The sequence below is a fragment of the Perca fluviatilis genome, chromosome 18 (genome assembly GCF_010015445.1).
Source record: "Perca fluviatilis chromosome 18, GENO_Pfluv_1.0, whole genome shotgun sequence".
Taxonomy (NCBI): Eukaryota; Metazoa; Chordata; class Actinopteri; order Perciformes; family Percidae; genus Perca; species Perca fluviatilis.
In genome coordinates this window covers 21,669,709-21,687,273 of record NC_053129.1, presented here as the reverse complement: position 1 = coordinate 21,687,273, position 17,565 = coordinate 21,669,709, and the positions used below count along the sequence as shown (strand labels likewise).

The following is a 17,565-nucleotide window of genomic DNA, read 5'->3' as shown; positions in this document are numbered from 1 at the left end:
TGTGCAAGTGTAACTGGTGGGGAGATGCGCCACAGTGCCACCAGGTGTTTTGGAGGGGTGTTCATTCATTGTAATGGGCTGGATTAATTTTAATTTCAAGTTTTTTTTGTTTTTTTTTTAATAAAAAGGTATTTTTCCCAAAACTCTTTACTGTATATTCATATTATATTATGCTTTCCAAATAATAAGTATCTACTTTGGTTAGGGTAATACTTTGTTAAAAGTTACCCAAGGAGCAGCCTTTTAGACCAAGTGGGGTAGATTATATGATAACTTTTGAATACTTGTTGATCACTTGAGAAAAGTTATGGGTTTCCATATTAACGGATTGATGGGTAGTAATGAGTTTCACTCTGTAGTATTAAAATCTTTATTGGTATTTGGTCAGTACATGAAAAGGACTGAAGTCAGAATAATATGAACATCGCATATAAACTACTCACAATTCAACAGTCTTTTGAACAGAATTTTTTGTCAATGAAAAATTAAAATTGCATTAAAAAAAAAAAACACAGGCCAACATCTAAAAATGACCTTGAATATTGCGAAGCTACTGTAATTCAGTGATTTTACTGACTTTTGACGATGAGTTACAACACCAGATGCCTGATTTCAGTGTCAAGAGCTCCAACGAGAACAGCATAGACATGCTCAAAGAAACAGCAGAATGAAACATACTAGTTTTAAACCATACATCCACTCAATTCAAATCTAACATTAACCCATACCTGTTCTATCCCTGTTTAGCAACACAAATGTGACAGAGGCATCACGATAGGCAAGGGGAGGAGGGTGAAAACCAAATATCTTGGACAGCAGCGCTGTGTTACAGACTATGCATTTGTTGCCTTGTTTGTATATTGTATAAAAAAGAAAAAGAAAAGACAGTACACGTCAAAGTACATTACAAAACCGCACTGTCGCTCGTGCTGGAGTCCAGGCCGTTCTGAGAGTGCCGTGACCCTGCAGTCCTGGTGCCCTTGGTCACCAGGGCAGCCTTGTCCTCGTGGGGGTCGGTGGTGGAGTCTGTGTCATTCGAGTGCTGAGTCAATGACGTCTCGCTGCCTGTCGGAGAGTCCACGCTCTCGTACCCTGCACTCAGCTGGCTCCCGAAACCCACAGGTCCTCCAACTCTCCCAGCAGCAGTCTGACTCCCTGAAGCCTCCTCAGAGTGGTTGGACAGTTTGGTCTCAGTTTCACCGGGGCTGGAAACCATGGGGGACATGGGGAAGTCTTCCTCAGTGCTGCTGACTTCCCGGTACAGGCTGGGTGTGGTGGTCTCGCTCCTCTGGGATGAGTTGCCGTTGCTTGGTCCGTTGGAGACCCTCCCGTAATCTTTACCCATTGGTTCAGAGGGTGCGCTGGCCTGCTCAGGCTGGGTGGACGGTTCAGCGGACGAGCAGGAAGCAGCGGGTGAAGTCCTGCTGGTTCCTGCTCCGGCCAATGCCCCCTGAGTTTGAGACAGCTGCTGACGAGACTCTTTCAACTGCTGCTGCAGGACGAGGATGGTGCTCTGCATCCCCTCCACCTCTTCGTCTAGCTGGATGATAAAGTCGTTCAACTCTGGGAGAGACAGAGATCAGGAACCGAGAAAGAACAAAGTCAAAAAATCTTATCGACAGTAGAAGAAAGGTGTACAAATGACAAGCAGTCACACTTGGTATTGTAAAAATGGTCAGGCTGTGAGATGTGGATGCTGCTCATGTTCTCACCGTCTTGACTGCTCTTGAGCTCCTCGCTGTATTTCTTCTGCAGGGCCAACTCAGCCTCCAGCTGGGCGATGCGTCCCTGGGACATCTGCCTACCCAACTCCTGGTTTTCCTGAATCAGCATTCGACACTTGGCCATCAGTTTCTTCCCTGTTTGGCTGTAAGGGAAACAAGTCTCACATCACGCAGTGAACCAGGAGACAAAGACAACAGGAAAAGAGATGCCATTGATCCTGTTCTAACTGCCTGATCCACAAGCTAAGGGGTCAACATAAACTCTCCAACCTGGCCGTCCCTTAATGGCTCTAGTCACAACAGGATTTTCATTAGGTTGGCAAAAATCTGCTTTGTACAAATAATCAAAATTATTTTCTTGTAAAAGACCCAAAGTACAAACTCATATTTTTTTCTAGAACTAAACACTAAATTATGAGTATGTTTTAAAAATGCAGAATCCTCACTGTGGTTGAAACCGAAAACAAGTTACCTAGACCCACATTTCTATCCATTCTTACACCGCAACTTAATTCACTATGTGCACATTAAAGAAAAGTGAGCACCTTAAACAGTAACAATTCTGTCGCTACCAAATTCTGAAATTTAAATGCACTTGCTACATCACCGAGTGGGAGGAAAAAGCAGAATACAAAATTTAACAGGGTAATATTAGAATGACACGCTACAAGAAACCCTCCAATTTCAATATCAACCCTTAACTATGAGTACTTAGAGTAGCAAAAAAAGGAAATATTCACTGTAGAACCCGGTACTGGTTTAGTGTAGTCATCCCTTTTAAAACACACAGGAGCAAGTGTTTCAACAGTAAAATCAGATTGCCTTAGGCGCTGCTTTCTCAACTTCACAACAGGTTGATGAATTCTCCAACAGTCCAGCACACCTGTTATTTTAACGTTAGCTGTTTTTGTGGCTATGCTTTACAAAAGACCTAATAAGAAGCCAAATTTGCAAACAAATGACAGGCATACACATTATTTACAACCATAACTAACTGCCATCTATTTAGTCAATAAATGCCTATGGAAGTCAATTGGCCAATGGAAAAGGAAATATTAACAGTAATGGCAAATAACTGTCCCCTATAGAAGCAGTCATCAAAAGTGGTGAAAGCTCAGAAACCATGTATGTTATTCTTACTTTTTGGTCATAAAAATGTTATTATACACTGAGCATTTGGTTAATTGCATTTGCTGCATTTCTTCTCAATTGACAGTTATAACCATTCATTTCTCTAGAGGACTGGGCAGACGCTTGCTTGCGGGTGTTTTTAGCTCTCAAAAGGCTGTGTATACACTGCCAGCTCAAATCTCACTGTCTCGCATAAGTGAGAGACCAGAGTATAAATTAGTTCTTAAAAGACAGGAAAATACAGTGTTTCATTCTGAAAACAGTGGCTTAAGATCTGTGCCACACAGGTGAGACAAGAATGATCTAATGAGCTATTGGCGTAAATGGCTGAGGGAGAGATTGTGAGGTCAATCACAAAAATACACAGAAATACAATAAATACATTCTCATCAACTCATAACATGACTTGTTAAAGACATTTGCAATCACAACTTGAAAACAGGACTCAGTGCACCTACAGCAGTGTGTTTCAGTATGTATCTAAAGAATTAAGCAAAGCTTAATGCAAATATTTATACATATATAAGTGTAAACAATCAAAGCCAATCATGGGTCTTGGTTCACACACACTGCAGTAAGTGTTTGTTTCAGAGAAACAAGAGAAAGATCAAATTATATGCCAATAAAAAGAAACAAGTCACAAAATATAACATGTAAATACACTCTACCGTGAGTGGGCCCATGTTCAAAGACACAGGCGACTGGACCCTCATCCCTGAACCATACTCCTCTGTCGACCGAGGATCTGGCTCCGCTCACAGTCTTAACATCATTTCTATCGGCTCTCCCCCCCCCCCCACAGTCTTACTTTTAATCCTAGAAACTTTCCTCATGTTACTGCAATGTATCTAGACTGTCCAAAAAGTCTTTACGTTTCTCAGGCAGACTAGCGGGTATGTGTGGTGTAATCCACAGTTAAATGTCTTTATAAACCAAGTATTGGGAATTGTCTGTAAAATGTTCAATTGCTGTTTTAGGCTAGGGATGCTCCCTGCCTGACTCAACCTCCACCATAACCCCCCTATTTAATGTGTGAACTGTCTGGTTTGAGCTGAGGGGGCGGGGAGGGCATATCCGTGTCGGGAAGTGAGTGACCACCTCTTCATGAACAGTCCGGACTCCTTCAGGCCCTTGGACGGTGAGGGGATACAAGGGGAGAGAGCTGAAACACAAGTGTCACCTGACCATTCTGTCTTTTCGCTTTAGGTTATGTGATATGTAGCTGGCACAGTGCAAGAGTACAAAAACAGCAGTGACTGGCTTTCTGTAAAGTCTGAGTCTCGTGGTGAGTACAGCATTTGTCAGCCTTCCACCCCACCATTGTTCCTGCATGCCTGCAGTGAGAGTGAGGGTGGGGGGCATGAGGAAGTCTTGACTTTTTTGGGGGAGGGGGGTTATTTTGATTGTCTTTACCTATCAGGTGTAAATTTCCAGGCACTCAGTTCATTTTGGGCCTGCTCCAGTTTGTCTTTAGTCTGTTCTAGTTCAGCCTTCATTTTGAGGAAAAACAAGTTGATGGCTGGGTCCACCATGGATGACCGCAGTTGGGCCGCACTCGGCTGCTGGACTTGCTTGAGGTACTGGATCTGGGTCTGCAGGATAAAACAAACAGTTGTTACTGACCAGTAAAGTGTAGTATATAACTTCCAATAAAGAACTTTTGATTGGTACGAGTACCAGTCCTTTACCTTGACCCATCTTCAGGCGATGGAGCCAAATTGCCACACAACTTTCCACAGAGCTTATTTGAATATATATACATATTTGCATTAGAGAAAGATGTAGCTAGTATGCCTCAAAACTAAGAATTTAGCCATTTCAGTCAAATATTCTACTAACCATTACAGCTCAGTGTTCAAATGGAAGGTGACAACAGGGTTCCAAGTTTAAAACCTGTCTAAACTCTACCAGTGTGCATTGTGTGCAGCTGCAAGAATGGCATGTGCTGCCATGAAGCCACTGGGTGATCCACTGAGCTGTCAATCTAATAAGAGCTAAGGATGCCCTCGTTGACACACTTTACCTTTAGTCTACACACCAGGACAATGAATGAAACCAATGAATACAACACGTTTGCTTATTTTTTGCATCTCATAACATTTTTCACGTTTTTTTTGCCATTGATTGGACTAAGTAAGCAAGTTTAAGACATGGCAACTTGTGATGAGCATTTGACATTTAACCCATGAGCAATGATGTCATGACATTAATGGTTAGCTGCAGTCAGAGTAGTGAGACAGCGCAATGCTAATGAGCACTAAAGATAAACAGAGCATCAGTAAGTATAGAGAACATAAGAATTCAGTTACACTCTATGGAGGTGCTGGGTCCATCAACAGTTCTGTCAGAAGCAGTCAACATTAATTAAAGGAGTGAATCAATAAAAACCAAGTTCCCAATAATAATAATAATAATAATAATAATAATAATATCAACAATCATTAAGAAGGTGTTGGAATAGATACATACTGTGCACTCTTGCATTTCCTGCTCCTTGGTGGCAAGTCGCATGACCAAAATGTTCTCCCTGCGTGCAGACTCCTGCTGCTGCTGCTTGAGCTTTTCCTCGGACTCCTTCAACCCCGGCACATCATTGGCTAAGACGGTGAAGAGAAGAAGAAAATGCATCAGGAGAAATATCCATTTCACAAGCAGCTAAATACAATAGTATAGTTTGTCCAATATACGGGCAGGAGAAATCATGTTGTATTGGATTACATTTAAGTAACAGCAGATGTACTTACAACATAGCTCTGTATATTTTGCCTCCAGGACCTGGACATATGCTTCATGCTGTTTCCACCTGAGAGGAGCAGAGCATGCGTAAACATGAACAGCTCAACCTATAGATCAAGTTTCTCCACAACATAATTAGCCTCCAATTGTAGAGCGGTTATCTACCTTGTACACAACTCCTCTCTGGTCAGGGTCTTCATGTCAGATTCACTGAGGCGAACCTGCAGAAAAGAAAAACAAACTGGTTAGACAAAGAAGCCCATCAATACATTACGCTCATAATAACACATGAAGGGGCTCGTGACACATGATCAACTAGAAAAGACGCTCACCTTCTTGGGTAGAGGCTCTTCGTTGGTCATTGTGAACTCTAGAAGTAAATATGAAAGAAAAAAAACATCATTAATTACAGCTTGGTGTCGTGTGTTGAAGCGGCTGCATCATCTTAAGCTCTAACACGTTGGCTGTCTACACTCAGTAAAATATGACATGTATGACAAGTTTATTAAAGTGATACAAATGTTGTTTCCGACTAACAAATGAAATTAAAAGGTGTGCGGCGTCCAAGTAAACTACATGGCCTACAAAATAACAGTTAACATTAACATTACCAATCAATAAGAGCAGTCGAACCTAATGTTAGCTGGTGTGGCAGGAGCCAGCAACGATGGCAAGGAATATAAATAAGCGAACAGAGGTTAACTCTCGGGTGCCAATAACATTTGGCATCCGCTAGCAAAATAAATAAAGGCTATTTAACTACGGTGTGAAGCTACAATATTTTCTGTATGTTCCGCCTGGCATCATGCAATTCTTGGCTCTGTTTTCGGCTCCTTGTTATCACAAAATGGCGGTGAAGGAAATGACTCCCTCCCTTGCGCTCCTTTTCCTGAAACTAGCGGGCTCTTGGCTGCAGATTTCGGGCCTTCGGCTATCAAAACACTTACCAGGCCCGTATCTTTCGACGTTTGTGGAACCTCTCAGCTTCACGGATTCTTAACAAGACGCAAAATTACAACTACGTTAAAATTAGCTGTGAATTTATGCGTTGTTGATTCGCTTCACCATCATCTTCATCGCTGACGGCAGAACAGAATGGATCTGACCGAGCTGCTGCACTTGCGTTGCTGCAGAGTACAACCAGAGACGGGGATATAAAAAAACCAGACCTCTCACTCCGCCGAGATTTCCGGAATCTAAAACGTGACCGGGACGCACAATACATACTGTGACTGAGTGGAGGGGGGCTCTTCGTCCATTATTATTTCAGCTCAGCAACAATAAACAGTTAATAGTTGTTTATTTCGAAAAAAGGTATGGGACATGCTTCTATTTTTTATTTGTATTGTATTAAAGGTTAGGTTTGTAATACAACAATTTGTATGGGACACAGTTTGGTGATCTTGATGTATGAGGATGTTTGAAAGCGTTGAAACAGTTAGTTGATTAATTAATAACAATTGTATATTTTAATAATCAATTGATTGATCACTGCCAAAAAAAACTGCCTGGTTCCAGCTTCTTAATTATAATAGGCCTACATTGAATATCTTTTGATTTTTGACTGTTGGTTGGAAGAAACGAGCAATTTGAAGACATCCGTGGGCTCTGGGAAAAGGGGATTTCCCCCAATTTTTAATGACATTATATAAACCAAATTAGTTTATTTCTGAATGATGGACATGTGTGGTTATTTTGTTAGCATGAGAAATTTCTTAAAATGAGATGTGGGGATGTCTGGGCATCCTGATTTATTTTGTAAGTTTGTTGGCCTTTAAACAGGCCTGTTAGGACATTTCAGCAACATTCACTTGTGTCAAATGTGTATATTAAAGTCTGTAGTCCAGATGATTTGCTAGGTTAGTTATTGAGTTATGGTTGGGAAAAATGTGAACCCACCATTTCTGAGTGATTCATTTTCCTCAACATAGACGATCTCTGGCATTGCCTCCGATCTGGGGTAGAAGCATAGACAGTATGGGTAGAAGGGTAGAAGTGACGTTCACGTGATCCTTCGCAGCCTGCTAATACTAATTATTTACTATGATTTAATTATTATGGCTTTATTTGATGTTATGTGTAATTTATTAACACTTACATCGTATGTTTCAAAACGGAAATAAATACAATATAATGTATACACATGGGCAAATTATTTCAATAACAATATATGCAGTGACAAATGTTATAGAAGAGGGAGGGATACAATACACAATATATTATGTTTAAATCATAGACTGTATACAGTCTATGGTTTGAATAAATTATGACACATGACGCTATCAACATTTCCGAAATAATAACAGGAGTAAGTTTGCTTGGCAGTAGCAGTTGCGGTTTGCCTGTACACTCTCGTCAACACCCCCACAGGACGATAATGGTACGGTCGGCTGCACTGTCAAATTTCAAGGGCAGTTGCATGTGTGTCTGTCTCTGTCCCGTCTAACCTGCAAGTAATACTTTCAGCATGCTGTGCAGAGTTGGCCAAATGCGCAGGTAAAACGTATATCAATTTACCGTACGTTACCCTGTTCAAAAAGCACAAGGAATTAGGACAGATGACTCCTGCTAGTAGCGATAGCTCATGGACTTGAGACAGACAGTTGTTTATTCAGAGCTAACAGTTAGCTAGCCAGGATGCTAACTTAGTTTAGCAGCTCGGCAAGGTTAGCTTGTGGCGCACACTAAATAAAGTATTTCGTTTAACTGTCGCATAGTCCTGCAATTATGGGCTTCCGTGTGAATTGTTGAAATGAATGTTGTTATTTTCGGACACACTTGTTCATTCCTAGCGAACTCGGTGCCACCATTTTATTCAGTAATATCCATAGACAGTATGTAATATCTAACTAACTAACGCCAAGTTAACTAACGTTACTGCATGCTATCAACACCAGATATTTAGGTCACTACAAGCTAGTTGCGCAAGGGTTATAAAACAGTTGAACCCACCTGTGCCAGGCTATCTTGGGCTAATAACTTGACGTTACTGTACAATTTAATCAAACATGCACCACAGTTAGCCAAGTTATTTTGGTCTCTCTTTATATTTGGAAACCAGAAATTGCGGTTAAGATAATTCGTATGCCAATTTCCCTTTCATGTTGGCTTCTCTAAACCTGACTAAAAGCTACATTTTATTTCCATATTGTAATGGTTTGTAAGTTTTACCTTTGTTTCGTTCCAGGTGTGCAGCCAGCCTCAGCCAAACTATAAACCAGGTAGCTGCATCAAGACAGAAGCACACGCTCCCTGACCTGACCTATGACTATGGTGCCCTGGAGCCCCACATCAATGCAGAGATAATGCAGCTGCACCACAGCAAGCACCATGCAACATATGTCAACAACCTCAATGTTACAGAGGAGAAATATCAGGAGGCACTAGCAAAGGGTATAAACTTAAATGTTGACTACCAGGGTACAATTTTTTAACATTTATGTCAGGGAAACTCTCAATATATTCTAAACATTTCTTCATTGCATTTTAGGAGATGTGACAGCACAGGTTGCCCTCCAGCCTGCTCTAAAGTTTAATGGAGGAGGCCACATTAACCACACTATCTTCTGGACAAACCTCTCCCCAAATGGTGGTGGCGAGCCACAGGGTACGGCAGAAATCCATCCAGCATAAACAGCTTTTCTTTTATTTTCCTACACAGCTTTGTTTTGTAGTTAACTTAAACCTGCATTAAGCAACACATGAATCTGTAATAAATCTAATTTTATTTTTGGTTTATAATGCCTCACAAGGACTGTAGTTTTGAGTCTTGCCACCCACTCCATCCACCAATATAAAACATAGCCATCTACTCGCAGTGAACAAGCTCAGACAAGCTGGAAATATACTACTATCCCAGCATAAACAGCAGAGAGTACAGTAAATATCTGGCTTGTGAAGCTAAAGTCCAAGATGTGTTAATGAGGATTTTTTCATACCAAACCAGAGTTAAAAGTGCAATTAATATTGGTCTTACATTCATCAGGTGGACAGAAACAAGACTCCAGTGTCACAGCAACCTGTAAAGCTGAGCTCAGCATTGTGTTACAATAAGGTTGTTTTCTTTTGTCGTTCTGCCCCCAAGCATCTGTCTAGATGGGTTATATGGGGACATCATTTAGAATACACAATATTGTGTGGCTTGCCTAAAATTAATTGTGCTATATTTAATTTATTGCAAAAGAATTGGGAGCAATTATTTTCTCTGATTAGTATTTTTTGCTGTTAATGTCTAGTATGGCCCTGAAGTAGCGTGTGTGTGTGTGTGTGTGTGTGTGTGTGTGTGTGTGTGTGTGACCTCTTGTAGGGGAGCTGATGGAGGCTATTAAGCTGGACTTTGGCTCCTTCCAGAAGATGAAGGAGAAGATGTCTGCTGCTACAGTGGCAGTGCAGGGCTCGGGCTGGGGCTGGCTGGGTTACGACAAGGAGAGTGGAAGACTCCGTATCGCTGCTTGTGCTAACCAGGATCCACTGCATGGAACTACAGGTCAGTAAAAAAACTCTTTAAACTAGATACTGTATAAGACGGGTATGAAACAGAGCCATCAGAGTAATCGTTTCCTGTCTCCGACCCTAAGGTCTCATCCCCCTCCTCGGTATCGATGTATGGGAGCATGCCTACTACCTTCAGTACAAAAATGTGCGGCCGGACTATGTTAAGGCTATCTGGAATGTCATCAACTGGGAGAATGTGAGCGAGCGTCTACAGACAGCCAAAAAGTAGAACATAATCCTCAAATATTCCCTTTCACCCAGACTTGGACCTGGGTCAAATAGTAGTTGCAAATAATTTTTCATTTTACATTGCTTGGAGTATCTGAGTGGTGGCATATTCAGATTTACAACAGTTTGGACTTTCAGATGTTCAGCTGCATCAACGTTGATTAAGTTAACTTTAAAATATTTAGTGTGTGTATGTATGTATGTGTATATATATATATAATTAAAGGTTGAAGCAAACTTAAAAACTTGTTTGCAAGTGCTTTATTATCTCAGGTCTGTACCCGACCTCCATACTTTTTTCAAGCGCACAAATTGACCACCTTTCACATCAAGGCTGGCTATTTTTAATTACACCCAAATATTGGCTGCCACACATGTAAACTAAGTGTCAGATAACCAGTGTATATTCAGTGAGCTTTGTCTTTGTCAGAATAAGTCACACTGTAATCACAAAATGTTATTGCAGTCCATGTTTTTGATGTAATATAATAAAATGATAGGATTTAAATTATACAAGCTGAATGGTTGGTGCTTCATTCTTTTCTTTCTATGTGCTGTGATAGATTATCTATTAAGATGCTTTTTAAAAGTAGTTATGTCATAGAAGGGCGACAGGGACAAAAGCATGGTGATTGTAGTCACAGTGGTGGCCAGCACAGAGGCTACAGTATAACAATGAAGATCACTCTTAATGGGTGTTAAACAAGTCATGGAATTCCAATCAACAAAACATAGTCTTTAGAGACAAGCGTAAGCATTTTTTACCGCATTTGGTGAGGCAGGTATTGAGAAACCAGTCCACTTCAAAGAGCTCTCCTTGGCTGTAATTCTCAGCTATCCTCTTGTATGGTGCGACATGATTGTTATCAACATTTGTTTTCCCACTACTTTTTTTAAGATTTATTTTTTTCTACTCAGATTTCAATTTTAGTTAGAAAAACAGTGCTTGCTGAGAAACCACAGCCCTACTGATAAAGTCAACACTAGTGAACAAGATGTGCAAACTTGAGGAAATGTAACACTATCTAAGGCATACTGTGTGACCAGTACTGTAAAATGATTATCTGTCTGTCTGAGCTGAAATATCAGACTATACTGTATGATCTGCTCTGCTTCTTTAGAGTGTTACCAAAAGAGGGCAGTGTTTTCTAAGGGTTCCTGCTGTAGATTCTCTGTACAACACATTGAGTTGAATGCACCTTTTTTTTGGCACAGAAACTATATTATCAAGTGCATTTCAATGATGAATATATGGGAGTTACAGTATATATTCATAGCATTGGTTCAGACAGACTTTCAAAAGAGCTCTTCATCCATACAACCCACAGTAGCAGTACACTGTGTGTAACTCATGAGTTTTATGTTAAAAAAACAAGTAGGTTTCCACAAACAAACCAAAAACTATTGAGGGCTTTACTTTAACTTTACAATGGTTTCCAGCTGGTTCATCTCCCGTCATCTAAGTGACTCCACTCTTCCTGTCAGTGATTAGGACTGACCAGTTTGCCTGTGGGAATTTCACATTCCAGAGATCTCTCCCTTTTCCTGGAGGTGGTGTCATGATGTAGAGGTGAACTGGTTTTCAGCGGACACTGAGTTCAAGCACATGGAGACAAAACTCCAATTGGGAGACTGAAATTGGCACCCTTTCGGTTGTATTAAGTTATTACAGTTGATTTACACTTTGAAATTAATCGGTGAATTATGACCTATATTTTGACTCTATTGTTGCATGGATAGTGATTGCTAAAGTGCCCATATTATGCTTTTTGGCGTTTTCCCTTTCCTTTATTGTTATATATCTTTTTTGTGCATGTAATAGGCTTCCAAAGTGAAAATACTCAAAGGCACTTACCATCTTCCAGAGAAAACACTGTTCACAAACTGCTCCAAACAGCTCTGTTGTAGTCCAGCCTTTACTTCCGTGACGAACGTGCGTCACTTTGTAACACATTTTATAATGCTCGCCTACTGCTGGCGTGACACGCCCTCATGCTCTGCTTCTGATTAGCTAGCAGTGCTTACCTAGCTACTGCACATGTGCGACTCCCAACAAAGATGGAACAGAAATGTGATGCCTCACTCTGTAGATAAAACAGAGAGCTCAACACACAGGGTGAAAAGAGGAGATGCAGCAATGTGCAGTACAACAAAAATATGGTGCTTTTTGAAAATTAAACCATGTAAAGCTATTCTGATTTACAGTAACCTCTAAATACAATTATGAACCTGAAAATTAGCATAATATGAACACTTTAAATCTTACCTTCAGGCCTTCTGGGACTTAAATATCAAAATACTACTGATGTTGCAAAAACCAGCTGCAGCAGAAAGCCTGAGGAAACACAGACAAACTAGTAACTGATTTCAGCCTGCTTTTGGAATAAATGGCTTCAAATGTATCCGAGCCATAAATAAAGTAGACAAACTTGAGTCGTTTAATTTTGGAGACTTTGCCAGCCTTTAAAAACAGAAGTCTCCCCATTTATAAGACGATGGTTTGTCTTAATGTGGCCCACTTTTGCTCTGTAAAAGTTTGGGTGTGCCAAATTTTTTTCTCCCTCTTCCACACTTCATGAAATAAGAGATGGAACTCACTCAGGATAAAGTTTCTTTAACATCTGAAAGGGAAAAAAGAAACACATTGGGAAATTGTCTTTGTGTCTGAGTTAAACCCCTCTCTGAAAATCTGTCCTTTTTTCTTTCTTTCTCCCCGATTCTCTGTGTAGTGCTATTTTCTAAAAACCTCTTTTCATGCAAAAATGTGAAAGTGAAACGTACACATTTATCCCATTTTTAGTCTCCATCAGGGATTTAAGGAATGTCCATCCAATAGTACCTTGTTTTAGCATATTTGGTCAGTGTGTTAGAAGAACTTTCAAATGCAACAAAGAAGACTCTTTCTTCAAACACTCAGATACACACTTTGGGAAACAAGAGCTCAGCTATTGGCATGGTTTTCTCAGTGGGTGCTCACAGATTTATTTTTCTTCTTGCATAACTCTGTTAATGTACCACATTTCAAAGATAAATTTTGGGTGGCCAAGAGAGAGAAAAGCATAAAAACCTTCAAAAATAAAATCACTTATTCAGACATTTTCTATGCCTCGCTAGCATTTTGTTGGGTTTTTGAACACAGAAACCGTGTAAAAGCACTGACAGGGCTGTATGGCACATCAGATGAAAAATAAAGGTTGGGAATTGCATGCTGTACAGCAATCACAAATGCAGAAAAAGATTAAATACTTGTTCTTAGCCTCCAAGCAAATATCCAAGCTCTGCATACTTGTCATATGACTTGTCATAGGTCTTCAATCCCTCCTCTGTCTCCCTATCGCTTGCAGCTTTGTCATCTAATTTCTAGGCTCCGGACTATGCTCCGCCTTGCAAAGCTGTCCCACGTTGTTCCTTGATGTGAACTGCTTGTGCTGTTTGCTCTACACAAGCTGTCATTGTCCCATTTAGACTGGAAAGCCATAAGAAAAAGTTGTGTCAACATTAAGGAGGTAAAACTTTCCAGCATTCGCCATCCGTTGTTCCTGGCAGAGAGGGTGACGGAGCTTTATTCGGGGCACCCGTTTGGGTCTGAGCCCGAGTCTGAGTGCTTTGGAGAGGGAGCTCTCCACCAGGCGCGGAGAGCCAGCAACCAGACCTTTCTGTGGGTCTGAGGCAGCAGGGTTTTTTGTTGGAAGCTTTTGATACCTCTTTCTGACAGACTGATTGATTCATCATGACTGCTGAAAATATCAGGCAGACAGAAAAGCATCCTCAAGAGCTTGAATCAAGTATAGGTGTATACAGTATATTTCATCAGCTCCCTATGACTCCTCTGGTAGTGTCTCATCTGAGAGTTCACATTTCTACACCTGAAAATCTCTCTCTGAGAAAGTCTTTGCTGTGAAGAAAAGCGAGGAAAAGATTGTTTTAGCAGGAGGGCGTGACTGTGTCTGGGTAATTCTTTTCAGTTATGCAACAGTCACTGGGTCTAAAGGCTTGTGGACATCGTTTAGGCAGCAGAGTGTGATAAATCACTGCAGGCCTGGGGTCATTTAGGTTTATGTGGGATTGATCCAAGCTTGACAAATCCACACGGAGATCACAGACTTTCCTTTTAAAAAAAGTGAAATGCTCTTCTCGCTGCCAAATGTAACTCATACAATGACAGAAACTGTAGACCTAACATCCATGAACAACAATTGCACATATTTATACTAATAAAGTCTCACCTTTTGCATTGGTTTATAGATAATTTTACAGGCTTACAAATCAGTGAAACTGAAGCAACAGCTTTAAAACTAACCCTGACACCTTGTTTGTTGTTTGTAATATTTCCTTTGCCTGTATTTTCACTTTCCATATCCATAATTTCTGAAGCTGCCCTCTCCATTTCTGTATTATTCATCTTGGCAATTAAGCCTGTTGGATTTTGATTCAGTTATTCCACTGGATTCAATCAAGAGAGCGGATACATTCTTCTGTCAAAATTTGGCTGTCTTCTTTCATCCTTTTGCTGAGAGTCAGCACTCAGCAGATCCTCTTTGGCTCAGGATGTCAGAGACTGAAGAGACTGAAAAGAAATGAGTATTAAGAGGGTAGCCAAAAACTAGAGAGTATTATATGCATCAGACTTGACTCTCTGTCTGGAATGGAGGGGACATCCATATTTAAAATCATATCAGTCTCTCCAGGTGGCCTCAACACATAAACACATCCTTCCTCCTTCTCTTCCAGGTATCCACAAAAGTGGCTGAGGTGACCGACAGTAGCAAGAGAGGCAATTTTGGTTTCTCTTTTAGGAAAGCCAGGAAATAGCCAAAATTGCCATTAATTACCATACGCCTGAAGGATTTACTGAGATATTAAACACATTAAACTAGAGAATATTGTGCAGAAATTGAGGCATGTGTTTGGAAAGATAAAATTTAGTGTCCATCTATATTAACAGACCTGGTTAGCTATAGCATAGATTATATATATTATATAGTTTATATATATTATATAGTTTTTTTCATGTACCTCTTTGTGTTTACAGTACATCTGTTTCTGCATGGAATCCTGAAGTAGGTTTGGCTCCAATATTATAGACATCACTTAGATACACATATTGAACCCTAAGAAATGAATGATGAAAAAATGGTTGAGTAACAGATTTGATGATGTGTGAACAAGGCAGCATTCTGGATCCGAAAACTGACTGGATTGAACCTATGGATTGAACATGAGCCTAAATGGGTGGGAGAGGTCAAATATCACTTTAAAATTTAAAACACTGGTTTAAAGCAGAAGACCGCACCGGGTGCCACTAATCCTGTCAGCTAAGAACAGGAAACTTGAGGTTACAATTGGCACGGGCTCTCCAAAATCGGACAATAGAAGATTGGAAAAACATTGCCAGGTCTGATGAGTCAAGATTTCTGCTGCAACATTCAGATCAGAGGTCAGAATTTGGCATAAAAAACATAAAAGCATGGACCCATCCTGCCTTGTATCAACCGTTCAGGCTGGTAAATAATATTAATAACAAAGTATTGTTATATATTCAGAATATAAATTTAAAAAAATGTATTAAATGTAAGCTTTCTTGTGACATTTATCCTCAATTTTGTAACATTTGTAGGTGAAAATATGCACATGCTGTTTTGATCCCATTCAACTGTAAGAACATGTTTACATCCTGTGGCTATTAACAAACAGACAAAAAAATATTTTAACATTTCCAATGGTAACTGTTGAGATCAAACGATGTAACGTTTCAGCTTTAAACTCCAACTAATGGCATCCAGGTCAAAGTTGCATGTTCATGCAGGCATATGAGGTAGAACATAGACATACATTCTATTAGCAGTTCCCTCTCTGCCAACACATTGAGCTGTCTCTGTGGAAAGCTGGCTGTGTTAGCAGCAGCAGACATTTTTATTTTTTTTTCCTGGGGAGGTGGAATGAAGGAGAATCTCCACCTTCACAGGCTCCCAATTAAGTCCCGCAGCAAATATAAAATCCTCCTTTTCACTTATAAATCCCTCCATGCCCAGGCCCCACTGTACCTCTCCGACCTCCTCCATCCATACACCCCACCCCAAAACCTGTGGTCCTTAGACGCTGGCCTGCTCTCCATTCCCCACACCAGACTCTGTACCTTTGGAGACAGAGCCTTTAGTGTTGCAGCCCCATCCCTCTGGAACACCCTCCCTGCAGATATTCGAAATGCTACATCCCTGGACAGTTAAAAAAAAACAACTCCTGAAACAACACTTGTTCACCAAAGCCTACAACCTCCCTTAGTATAGCCACTGTAATTCTGTAAAGTGTCCTTGGGTTTCATGAAAGGTGTTATATAAATAAAAGTTATTATTATTATTATTATTATTATTAAAACACATTGGCTGGAAAACAGGCCCTTTGACAGATGTGCATGCCGGATAAATAAGAATATAAAATGAGTTCATCCTTACTGTAAATAGTGTCTTAACTGAAAATGTAATCACACAGGCCTTTGTACTTATGATACATGTGTGATTTCTTATTATATTATTCAATATTTCCTCTTTCAAGCGCTAAATACAAGTCTTTTTTTAACTTTATTAAGCTGGCAATCCGACTATAACGTCCACTTCACTCAGCCATTGGCCAGGTGTTCAGAGTTAAGAAAAGATAGATGTTTTTTTCATTACTCACAACTTTTTGTTTTTAACCGATTGCATTCATTGCAACATCATGAACGTCTTCAAGAATAGATTGTCAGAAAAGTTTGTGCTGTTATTCCCATTTGTACGATTCATCATGTCTAGCCTTTTGAAGTTAGCCTGACAAGCCAGACTCACATCAAGTTGTTGGGTCTGGGAACTCACCATTGGCAGGGCTCAATCCGAGGGGCGGGATAAACGGTTGTCTTTCAAATTCCCTCTGCACGCTACAACCAACCACAGCAATGAAGAAGGTAGCGGAGCTAGTTGATAGATTAAACTTTTGCCTATCCAGTCGGCAAAACTCCGAACTCAGTGCCGTTCTTTTCTCAAAGAAAAGCTTAACTCCAAGTCTTCCAGAGTCGCGGCCAAAGCCGGTTCGAAAGACTGCTGTTCGCCACCAGCAGCAGCATTCTTCTTTGTTTTCAAGTAGCAGGGAATTCACCATATGGGAATTCACGCGGAACCGCCGCAACTCTGCCGTCATTATGTTAAGCCCGCCCATCGACTCTATACACAATGTGATTGGCCCGGCTAGAGTTTGGCTTTTCCAGCTCGCAAGCCGATGG

General features: G+C 40.5%; 2 protein-coding genes across 2 annotated transcripts; one reads left to right on the top strand and one right to left on the bottom strand.

Moving 5' to 3' along the window:
* Positions 1-356: 356 nt before the first annotated feature.
* On the bottom strand, positions 357-6,752 carry LOC120546740 (WT1 associated protein). The gene is made up of 8 exons (XM_039781903.1): positions 6,539-6,752; positions 5,924-5,961; positions 5,757-5,812; positions 5,600-5,658; positions 5,325-5,452; positions 4,269-4,447; positions 1,713-1,867; positions 357-1,563 (listed from the first exon to the last, which is right to left on the bottom strand). Exons 2-8 carry the CDS (start codon positions 5,951-5,953, stop codon positions 905-907), a joined length of 1,266 nt encoding a protein of 421 aa, XP_039637837.1. The 5' UTR covers positions 5,954-5,961; positions 6,539-6,752; the 3' UTR covers positions 357-904.
* A 1,181-nt stretch (positions 6,753-7,933) lies between these two features.
* sod2 (superoxide dismutase 2, mitochondrial) lies at positions 7,934-10,829 on the top strand. Its single transcript, XM_039781902.1, has 5 exons — positions 7,934-8,087; positions 8,779-8,984; positions 9,082-9,198; positions 9,898-10,077; positions 10,169-10,829. Exons 1-5 carry the CDS (start codon positions 8,059-8,061, stop codon positions 10,312-10,314), a joined length of 678 nt encoding a protein of 225 aa, XP_039637836.1. The 5' UTR covers positions 7,934-8,058; the 3' UTR covers positions 10,315-10,829.
* The last annotated feature ends 6,736 nt before the right edge of the window (positions 10,830-17,565 follow it).